The sequence below is a fragment of the Astatotilapia calliptera genome, chromosome 14, assembly GCF_900246225.1.
Source record: "Astatotilapia calliptera chromosome 14, fAstCal1.2, whole genome shotgun sequence".
Lineage (NCBI taxonomy): Eukaryota > Metazoa > Chordata > Actinopteri > Cichliformes > Cichlidae > Astatotilapia > Astatotilapia calliptera.
In genome coordinates this window covers 14,009,692-14,021,300 of record NC_039315.1, presented here as the reverse complement: position 1 = coordinate 14,021,300, position 11,609 = coordinate 14,009,692, and the positions used below count along the sequence as shown (strand labels likewise).

Below are 11,609 nucleotides of genomic sequence, written 5' to 3'. Positions count from 1 at the left end.
TCAATTTTAGAAACTCCCACTATGCTGTCAGAGAAGAGCTAATGTTGACGCTTTTAACCCTTTAAGACATACCATAGAACCAAGTCTGCCAGAGCTTATATTATATTTTTACATGCTGTAGTGCCATTTTTGGGAGCATTTCAAGTTGATATACATCATTACAACCATTATAGCCCAAATTTTAATAATATGAATAAATAACAATAACATTAATTAATAACAGAAAAAAGTTGTAAATAAAGAGATTTTTGAAATTAAAAAAAATTTGAAAACTTTTCTTTTTGCATTGAATTTGTACAATTCCAGCTTAATGTTGCAATAATTGCAAGTACTAGAAGCTCTGATATACTATGATTGATTTTTGTTCATTAAATATTTTTTGGTGTTCTTCTCAGGCTTGAACAATATGATAAAACACTTGGGAGCAAATATACACATTATTAGACCAAAGCTGGAGGCCAGAATTGCAAAAATCTCCACAACTACAGTAAATTTCCCAGGGGAGCTGACATATGCTGGGATAAATGTGATCCAGACAGTACAGAATATCAACATACTGAAGGTGATAAACTTGCCTTCATTGAAATTATCAGGTAATTTGCGGGCTAAGACTGCTAAAACAAAGCAAAAGGCAGCAAGTATGCCTAAGTATCCAAGCACAGCCCAGAAGCCAGCAGCAGAGCCTAATGCACATTCCAATATGATTTTCTCCTTGTACGTGGTTAGATTTTTTATTGGAAAGGGAGGGCTCACTACTATCCAAACAGTACATATTAAAACTTGAAGAAAGGTGAAAGACACAACAGTCATTCTTTGCTGTGGAGGACCAAACCATTTCATCACATTACTACCTGGAATTGTCACTTTAAAAGCCATTAAGACCACTATAGTTTTCCCAAGTACACAGGAGATACAGAGTACAAAGGTGATCCCAAATGCAGTGTGACGCAGCATGCAGGACCACTCAGATGGTGCTCCAATGAAAGTTAATGAACATAAGAAACACAGAGTCAGTGAGATGAGCAGCAGGAAGCTCAGCTCAGAGTTGTTGGCCCTGACAATTGGAGTTTTCCTGTGACAAAAGAATACAGCTGCAATTACGATGGTCAGACAGGCACCAAGAACTGAGAATGTAGCCAGGATAATTCCTAGGAGGTCTTGAAAGGAAAGATACTCTACAGGCTTAGGGATGCAAGTGTCTCTCTTTGCGTTAGGCCAGAATTCTTTTTGACAAGGTAAACAATCAGTCGAATCTGGATAAAAAACACATAAATACAAAATTTTCTTGATTTTCATATATACACAATGAAACATTTTAAATGCATGGCAATCATTTCTCTTTACCTGTGCTATTACTGATCTCCCCCTCAGGACATGCTGTACAGTCATAGCAGCAGATGGGTTTTCCTTTCTGCAACACTTTACGAGTTCCTGGAGGACAACTGTCCGTGCACACTGACACTGGCACCTGTCAAAGACATAAATGTTGGAGAATACATGTAAATATTTAATATGCAGCTGTAATCATTGTTTACTAAAGTTTGACTGCTTACTTTCATGCTACCCTCCATCCAGGTAATGTTTTTGTCGATCTGGAATTCCTGGCCCACGGGCCGTGATGCATCGTACAGCCCTACAGCCACTATCTCAGTCGCACCGTTTTCACTTTTCTGCCAGTTAGCCAGTTCATAAATAGCCACAGGATCCCCATTAGCATCAAATGACACTTCATAGCCATTTCGGGAAAAATTTACTTTCTTCAGCTCAATTAAAATCTGAAAAGACGAAATTAGGTATAATGGGAGGGGAAAGGAAAAAAAATAATTATGCAATATTTCAATAACAAATATTAATATTACATATCAACTCATATTGCAGTTGATGAAAGACACTGGCATCAACATATTTATTTCTTCTGACCTGTTTGGACTCTAACTTGGTTAACTTGTCACACTTTGCAGTGCCATTTATTTCCTGGCACACTGCATTATGGATGGCATGTGCTACTGCATATACGGCCTTGTACACCATGTTAGTAACTCTTAGCTGTGATTTGTCAGTGGACTGGTTTTGCAGATTCTGTATGTCTTCATTTCCATCACATACTTTCTTCTTTGCAGTGGCATCTAAAAATTACAAAAAGGGCAAACAATCACACGAGTGCTTCTGATTGGTTGAGGAAGAATAAAGTAGTTTATCATGGCCCTTTCTCAATTCTCAAGTACACGAGTCCGTACTCATGTTCTCTGCAAGTCCGGACTTGCCAAGAACACGAGAATGCAAGCACGGACTCGCGATTTGTACAGTTGGAACACCACACTTGATGATATCACGGGTCCGGAGTTTTTACTGCCGTCCCCTCTTAATTTAACTGTGATTAACCCTCTGGGGTCGATGAACGCGCCGGTGCGTCAAAATCACATGACCAATTTAAGACGACACAGCAACAAGATGCAGCGACCCAGAGTCTCCATTTCAATGTGGGTCTAAAGTGCGGACTTCAAACTATATACCAGTTTTTAAATGGCTACGTAAAACCAGAGTTGTGATAACAAATACACACTATTGTTTTTTCTAAACAAAACAGTGGTGTTTACAGTGGGAAGAAACAGTAAAAACTGTTTTCTACAGACAGCGCCTGCAATCACTCCCCGCTTGCAAGTGAAAAAAGAAACAACACCCATTTCCTATTGGTGTTAAATTGTGCCATATCAACCAATCAAAAGATGATATGGCAACATGTGGTATTTTGTTGTGTATGAAGAGGGGGAAGTTTTAGGAGTGACACTGGTGACAGAAAGCGGGCGAGCAAAGAGAGAGCGTGTTTTCATATGTGAGACATTAGTGACGTTGAGTGTGTTTGGAGGCTATATTTAGTGTGTAGTGTAGTCACTGTTTTGTGTGTTAGTTATACTAGTCAATGTCACATTTGCTCCAGAAAAAGCCACCAAAGGCAGATTCCAGTGTAAACGCTATCCCCACATGGAAAACAGGACTGGTAGAACTACTGTTGTCAGAACTGCAGGGTTTAGGCCTGTGGTGTTCTCCTATAATAATAATAATAATAATAATAATAATGGATTGGATTTATATAGCGCTTTTCAAGGCACCCAAAGCGCTTTACAATGCCACTATTCATTCACTCTCGCATTCACACAGTGGTGGAGGCAAGCTACGGTTGTAGCCACAGCTGCCCTGGGGCAGACTGACAGAAGCGAGGCTGCCATATTGCGCCATCGCGCCATAGCCACTTTACCCAACCGCCTACTGGTGTTGGCCAGAGGGCCAACACCAGTAGGCGGTTGAAATTTTTTTCTGAGTTTAGATCAATTGTGCTAATATAGTATGCCAAAATGAAAAATTAACTCCATTTTCAGATATTTGAGGTTGTGCTGAAAATAATGAAAGCAAACAAGGCAAGACAAACAGTTTTTAAAGGTAAGATATAGATGTAAAATCAAAAGTAGACAAAAACGGCCAATTACACCCTGGACCCCAGAGGGTTAATATGTTATGAAGCTTAACACTAATCTCAGCTAAACCGATTTACTCAGGAACAAATAAAACACTGAAATAAACCAAACATTAACATTTCGAAGTTATCTAAGAGATTTATATATCATATTTAACCTGAGTAGCGAAACACCGCGGGGGGGGTCAAAACGATGTGCCAGGAGTCCATTGTTCTTGCCAACTCTAGTGATCCTCGACCTCCCGGTCTGCTATGGAGCTGGTGGGTAACAGGCATCTCTGAAAACGTCGAAGCACGTTTGGAAATATTTGATATCTTGATAAGTCGAGCAGATATTCGAAGCTTACACAGCTACATTCTCTCTTGAAAATAAATTAAAAGTTTGTTTTGTGACCCAGAAAGAGTAATATTTAAATGTTTTTAGCCACGCTCTGCCATTGCTGCGTTTGGGTTTTCAGTGAAATGCATTCTGGGATATTTAGCTATACCAAGTACACACAAGTCACCACCAATGCATGCTCAATAAAAAAGGCGGAGCGAGAACACATCCGCAATCACAATCTTGGCTTGATGCGTACGTTGAATTGGAACAGTATTTGGTCTCCCACTGGTAACGTATCATGACTACACGAGAACGCCTCATGACTACTTTATTCAAAAAGCTCTATATCATCATGGAGGTATCTGGTGATGAATCAAACTACACATGACCAATGTAAGATGACACAGCAACAAGCTGCTATGTCAACCCTGAGCCTCCAATTTTTGTTTTAAAAGTGTGAACTTCAAAGTATGTACCAGTTTTTAAATTGTGTTGATAGGCCACGTAAAACCAGAGTTACGATAACAAATACACACAATGTTTTTTTTTTTTCCTGAATATTGTTGTTATGTTTACTGCAGAAAAAAAACCGGTGTTTTCTAAGGAAAGCGCTTGGAAGCAGACTCTTCTTGCGATCAAAAAAAGAAAAAAGAAAAGAAAAAAAAACACCTCTTTCCTGTTGGTGGAAAAATGTGCCATGTCGACCACTCAGAAGATGATATGGCAAAATGGCTTTGGTTGTTTAGGAAGAGGGGGAAAACGGCAGCGAGAAAGCGAGAGGCAGCAAGTTTTGAGATGCAAGACATTAGCATGTTAGGAGTGTGTAGTAAGTGTGTCGTGCAGTCAAACATTTTGTTTTGTGTGTCAGAACAATGAGGCAACTGCTAAATGTTGCAGTTGCTGCCAAAATGCCACCAAAGGCAGCTTGCAATGTAAACGCTGGTCGAAGACACGAGGGGTGATACACCTCCTGCTTTCAGGCCTGCAGATATCAGGCTTGTGATGTTCTCCTTTATGTTAGAGTGGGCAGAAAAAATTTTTAGGAGTAGCAAAAATAATTTGCACGTTATCTTATTTAATGCAGAACACCTGATTGTTCTGTAAGTACTTTGAATTGGTTATTTAAAAACTAGGAGTCGGAATTTGCCTCTATGTCCTTGTCTTGTCTTGTGTGCATTACTTTCCCTGGAATAGCCTCCCACTGTCGTTCTCTAAAACCTAAAAGAGAATTATGGATTTGATCAGCTGGTCTCTGAATGCTATTGACACCCTTTTCTCAACGAGAAATCTGGGCTCGGGAGAGCCTATGTGCCCTGGAGCGAATTTCCCTGCCGGATACACGATGGACGGGTGGCAGAACTGGAGGATCATGTGCCTGGCGGGACTGTCGATCGAGGACGCTGAAGATATCTATCTATTCGGAACCATGATAACAGGGTTCATGCTGATCGGAGTTGGCTTAGCCCTGGTTTATCGGAGAAATAAGAGAGCGGAACCGGCTGTTCAAACCCCCCCAAGGCTGCCCGCTGGAATCGAAATGGAACGAGGCGCAACCTCTCACAACGAACGTAATATGGTCAACACCTTGGAGACGCTTGCAGCTGCTGTGAAGGCTCAAAACAACACCATTGAGCGTATGAGGGGAAACATCAGAGAGAGGCCTGCTCAAAATGAGACCCTTGAGCGACAGTTGGAAAACATCGCGGAACGGATCACTGCAGTTGTGAGGTCTCAGAATCAAAAGAACGATAACACCATGGAACAGAAGTTTGATACCATCATGGGGAGGCTCGTGACTCTCCAACGGGAGATCGAGAGGCCAGTGTCGGAGTGTTAAAGAGCAGCCTGAAAAATTCTCCTGGGCTGCTTGCATGGAAATTAACAAAACCAACATAAACATTGCGGATCCCCATCACGGCACCAGCTGCAGGCCCAAGGCTGGAGCCAAACAATCACTCCCTGATAACGACTGTGTTACGGCTATTCTTCCCATCCCATGCAAGGACACCTGGATTGGCTGGAGGACTGTTTACTTAGCCTGATAGGCCGAAGGACACTGTCTCAGCTAAACTATGGACACGCACACACACACACTTACACTGATAAGCACTCACTCATTCCCCCTCCCTTTCCAACGCCTTCGATGCTTGTGCCCTACCGGGGAAGATAGCAGTCAACTGGACCAGCACAGATGCTGCAGGACCGGATGCGCTGTCTACACTGGCTCTCTCTTACCCTTTACCCGCCCCTGTTGCTTGTCTTGTGTTTCTATGGTGTATTGATAGTCATGTGCTTTTGTGCTGAGGTGTTTTTTCTGTTATCAAACTGTTCTCCCACTAGGAGCTCAGTCTGAGTGGAGGTTTTTTTTCTCCTCCTCTTACCTCATGTAGTGTATTTTCGTTGTTTTTTCCTATCAGCCTACCTTTCTGACATGTCTGCCAAATGTGATGTTTGTGTAAAGTTGGTCAGAAGGTTCCTTTGTAAGAGCGCATGCGCCATTAGCGTGCTGCCTGCTGTAACCCTAATTTCCCTCGGGATGAATAAAGTATTCTGATTCTGATTCTGATTAACGTGTTAATTGCGATTAATTAATTTGAAAAAAACAACAACGTACTAAAAAAATTACACATTTAATTGCAGTTTGCATTCCAGGCAAAAGCTAACTTTTGTCAATGCACAATTTCCTGGTATATCGATTACACTGATGCACACATCAGAGCTACAAAGAATCAGAAGAAAGTGCATTGCTAGGAATGATCCTAGCAATGGATGGATGAAAGGCAAATTTAATTTCAAAAGACTACCCAACTGAAGGCTTGATGACAGTGTGGTTTTGTGCAAACTGTGAAAAAGGAGTTTGAATAGATTCCTTAATATACATCAGAGTTAAAGGGAATATAGTTTCGGATTTCTTGTAATATTACATTATGGCGGTTAATGGGTATACAAAATAGGAAATAGGCCTGGAATGGGAACAAAGAATTGAGGTGCAGGGCAGGAGGACAATCAACACCCACCCCCAGGGCAGGAAGCAAAAGCTACTGAGGGTGAGGGGCAGACAAAGGGCAAATGGACACTACCTTAAAAGGAGATGGGGGTCAGGGCGTCAACACCTCTGGCAACTGTACCACTTTTTTTTCTATTGTGGGCGTGTTTACTGTAGGGGGAAGGAGACCAGAGGTTATAACTGTAACTGCTGTGTTACTCTTTAGATCACCCTTCAGAATAGGACTGCATAGGATGCAGTGTGCTGATCTCCAGATGCATCTGTAAGAATAATGGGTAATAAAAGGATTGTGTAAAACATGGAAACGTGATCACTACCAGGACCAAAAGAATCGCAGAGACTGGTGTTGTCTCAACACATAACACCGAAGCACTTCATGTTACCATCTAAATGCAAAACATGTTGCTAGCAGTCTGAGTACCAACAAAAGGTGATGGCAGCCCATACTTGATGAAATGACTAACTTAAGGACCAAAATTAGTAAGACAACATTGGACAAACTTACAAATTCTCTCGCAAAATTGATTGCTCTGGACTGTAAACCACTATCAGTGGTAAAAGATAGGGGGTTAGAAAATGTACTACACTTAGCGTCAGGTGATCCAACTTCAGACTGCTCTGCCAAAAGACTATTTCAAGTAAAATTCAACAGCTTTATGACACTGAAAAGAAAGAAAAATTAGACACCTTAAGGACAGCCCTGCTAATATGGAGGAACTACACCAGGAGCAAACAAGACTTTGGTTACAGCCAAACAAAAGCACAAGCTAGTCGTTTTAACTCCAAAAGCTGGCGACTGTCCTTGAGCCATGCAAGTAAATCAAACTATTTTTTAACTTTTTGTTACTGTTTCTTCAAAAAGCTCTATCCGTTCTTTAAGTCTGACGTTATTAGCCTTGTCTGGGCCCAAACTCCGCTGCATGTCCATAAGCCAAATGATCACTGCAGCATCACCGAGAGCTAAAAAGTGTCTAAATTCTTTCATCTGTAATAAAAAGATCAGTGTGGCTGCTCTACCAGGTGTAGCAATTAAGTTAAACATCCAGGCATCCATGAAAACGGAATTTATTAAACTTAATGGAGTTAGAAGTTAGCAAGGAGTTAGCTCGCTAGCTTCCATCTAAATATAATATAGCCTGTCCTGACTGAGAGATTTCTGAAACAAATTAAGATGTACAGCTCTGCTATCACTTCTGACATAAATGAAGACAGAAAAGTAAACTGCAGTGGCATTTGTAGGGTTACTTTAGTTTGGCTAGCTGATATATAACTGATATATAATAATGAGCTAAGTGATCGCTAGCGACACAGCTATGTTAGCATAATATAAACAGTGAAGGTGGAGGATGAACGCTAACTTCTTTCCACTCGATAAAGGTTGCCGTGAGGATTCTCAATGGTTAGAGACAAATGCAGTCGCATGGCAGGATGCTGTAAACGGACCAAACTTAAGTCAAGAGAACAACTGAGATAATTCATCCACAATCCGAGGTTAGTCATTAATATACTGCTGCATGGGCTGGGCTGTAGTTGCATTGTAAAGTTTTAAAAACTGAGCTTTAGCGTTAATAAAAACCGAGAGAGGGCGACAGTGATCACTGACTGTTTTTAGGGGCTTTTTGAGAATAAATAGAACTAGATACAAAGCATTAAAATGTTAAAAACACAAAAGCAGGGTAGTTTGGGCCTGGAAGCAGGATTCATCACGTCATCACTTAAAGACCGGATATTTGACAGTTATTGTGTAGATTAATATTTACTTTCTTGAACTGTCTACTACAGGTGTGTGACTGAGCTTCTTGGAGGTGAGACATATGTCTAATGTTCAGGGGTTTATCTGTTTTCTGCCACCTGCATCACACCATGGAGGTCTTCGATGATGACTCAAACTACATGGTGAAATTTAAAACCACCTTCACAACGTGTAGCTACCCTCAACCATCTGTGGCCCAAGATAGCTACTGTGCTTGGCCACACTTTAAGGATTTAAAGTGTCTTGCAAGGAGGAGAGCGAGAAGAGTTTTGGACCAGCCTTGAGGCCCTGCTGCAGGAACAGTGTAAAGATAAAAGCCTCAGCACAACCTCAGATGCAAAATGTACTCTCGTCAGAAAAGAGGTCTTGGGACCACTGAGCAATAGACCAGTTCTTTTTTTTCTTTAGCCCAGGTAAGACGCTTCTGACATCTGTTGTTCAGGAGCAGCTTGACAAGAGGAATACGACATTTGAAGCCCATGTCCAGGCTCTTGATGCACTAACTCTTACTAACTAACTAACACTTTTGAATGGCCTTTTTCCTAACTATCCTCTCCAGGCTGTGGTCATCCCTGTTGTTTGTGCACCATTTTCTTCCATGCTTTTCCCTTACACATAACTTTCTATTAATGTGTTTTGATACAGCTCTTTGGGAACATTCAAGTTCTTTTGTAATGACTTTTTGAGGCTTTCCCCTCCTTATGAAGGGTGTGGATGATGATTTTCTGCACAACTGTAGGTCAGCAGTCTTCCCCATAAATGGGATTCCTACTGAACCAGACTGAGAGATAAAGGCTCAGGAACCATTTGCAGCTGTTTTGAATTAATTAGCTGATTAGACATTAACACTTTGAGCCTACAATATTGAACCTTTTCACCATATCCTAATTTTCTGAGCTTTTGAATTTTGGGTTTTCATAAGGTGTAAGTCATAATAATCAAACTTAAAACAAATAAAGGTGTGAAATTTTTCACTTTGCATGCAGTAAGTCTAATCTTATATTACGTTCACCTTTTAAGTTGAATTACTGAAATAGATGAACTTTTTCATGATATTCAAATTTTTCAAGTTACACCTGTATTTTCTCCTCACACTTGGTCATGATTAATAACTTTTCAATTAAAATAGGTCAACCAATGAAGCTACATCCGACATCAGCAGTTGATCAGATAATTTAAACCAAGAAAAATGTCTTACTTTTGGTCAGTGTGCAGTTAAATGCATCCTCCCAGAACTCAGTAAGTATTTGAGAAGAAGCCACTTGTGAGGGGGACAGCTTCAGCAGGAAGTCTCTGAGGCCTGGGATTATAGACTTCGGAATCCCAAATCCAATGGCCCCAGCACAGAAACTGAACCTCGTTAATTCTGGGTTGGTTACCCATGATTCACTGCCTATCCACTGGCGGGGTGGGGAAGGCTCATGTGATGTGAGCTCCTTCAACAGGATCTTCATGTCTCCAAAAGATGCAAATGCCACAACAACTACAGCTTTAGACCTGGAGAGACAATGTAATGCATTAGAAAAATGTTTTTTAAATGTCTTCACATGATCAAACATTTATTTTACAAATAATTAAACAAGTCAATGCACAATAATTATCTCTGATGAGGAAACCTGCGGATAACATCTGCCACTCTCTGAATTCTGCTCTGTGGGTCTGTCCGATAGAAAGATACAGAGTATTCCACACAGATCCCCTCTTTATGTGCTGCTTTTAGAAATGAAGCCATGCCATTATTTCCATAATCCGAATCTGACCGAACAGCACCTATCCAAGTCCAGCCAAAGTGTTTCACTAGCTTGGCTAGTGCTTCAGCTTGAATCTGATCACTGGGGACTGTTCTGAAAAAACTTGGGTACTGCTGCTTGTCAGACAAGCATGCACATGTCGAAAAGTGGCTCACCTAAACCAAAAGAAATAAAACAGTGTAGCTCAGAAAATACCGCAAACACAAATATCACATAGCATATTTTAAATACGAAAATTGACAGAAATTGGAAATTGGCATTTACCTGGGGAATGTTAAAAGAACTGATGACTTGGGACAAACTGATGGATGTCGTAGACCCCGAGCCACCAACAACAGCCATCACCATACCAGAATGTGAGCAATTGTTATCCGTGGAAAACACAGGGTCGAAGCTATTTAGAAACTGAAATGCCATATGCACTGCTACAGGCACTGATGCACATGAGTCATAGATCTGATACCCGAGCCTGATTCCGGGCAGCAGCTCTGTGCTGTTGTTAATCTCTTCTATGGCAAAAACCATTGTACGCGATGATTGCAGTTCACTGGTGATAATACTGCAAATAGTTGTGTCACTGTTATAATATACACTGTAGATTTAGTTTAAGTTAAATGTTAAAAAATAAAATAAAGAAAAATTCAACAACAGGATAATTTAAACAAATTAAAGTCTTTTCATTTCCTTTTAAATATAATTCCTTTCCTGTGTTTCCTTTATAAAACTGTTATTTAACATATTGTATAATTTGTTTTTTAAAATACAACATTTTTTTTTATAAAGAATAAAAGACCATTGTTTACATTTTTTAACACTATACTGAATCAATGTAGTTCCGTAGATCATAACACACATGAAAACATTTCTCTCCTCATACAGTCCAACATGTTTTTACTTCTTCTTCTTCCCATTACTGAACTTCTTACTTACTAACCTTCCTTTGCATTTTACAGGCTCAGGCATGCTGGTGTAGTCACTGTAAACTGTGTTCATGTAGACGTGAAGGGAAAAATCACCACCAATAACAAAGTCCCCATCCTTTGAAAATGCTGGTAGACGAGTGCTTCCCTGCAGCTTGCAGTTCAGAGAGGATGCCGTCGTACCATCTTGAGCTCCTATATGCCTAGTCATTTGTCTCATACCATCTAGACACACTGCAAAGGCAACAGCTGAGTTGAGGTGAAACAAACACACAGCCAATACCAAACCAATTACAAGAGCTGCAATCTCCATTTCCATCTAAAATTGTCTGTATATGGGCACGCATTGTTTCCATTGGTTTATATAGGTCTTCAAACAAAGGG

At 40.5% G+C, this 11,609-nt stretch overlaps 1 protein-coding gene across 1 annotated transcript; it reads right to left on the bottom strand.

Annotated features, from left to right (window-relative positions):
* Positions 1 to 1,020: 1,020 nt before the first annotated feature.
* On the bottom strand, positions 1,021 to 11,337 carry LOC113037016 (vomeronasal type-2 receptor 1-like). Its single transcript, XM_026193712.1, has 9 exons — positions 11,240 to 11,337; positions 10,570 to 10,864; positions 10,171 to 10,460; positions 9,753 to 10,051; positions 1,921 to 2,126; positions 1,554 to 1,775; positions 1,345 to 1,468; positions 1,180 to 1,253; positions 1,021 to 1,072 (listed from the first exon to the last, which is right to left on the bottom strand). The coding sequence occupies exons 1-9, from the start codon at positions 11,296 to 11,298 to the stop codon at positions 1,040 to 1,042; spliced, it is 1,602 nt and encodes a 533-aa protein (XP_026049497.1). The 5' UTR covers positions 11,299 to 11,337; the 3' UTR covers positions 1,021 to 1,039.
* Between the last annotated feature and the right edge of the window lie 272 nt (positions 11,338 to 11,609).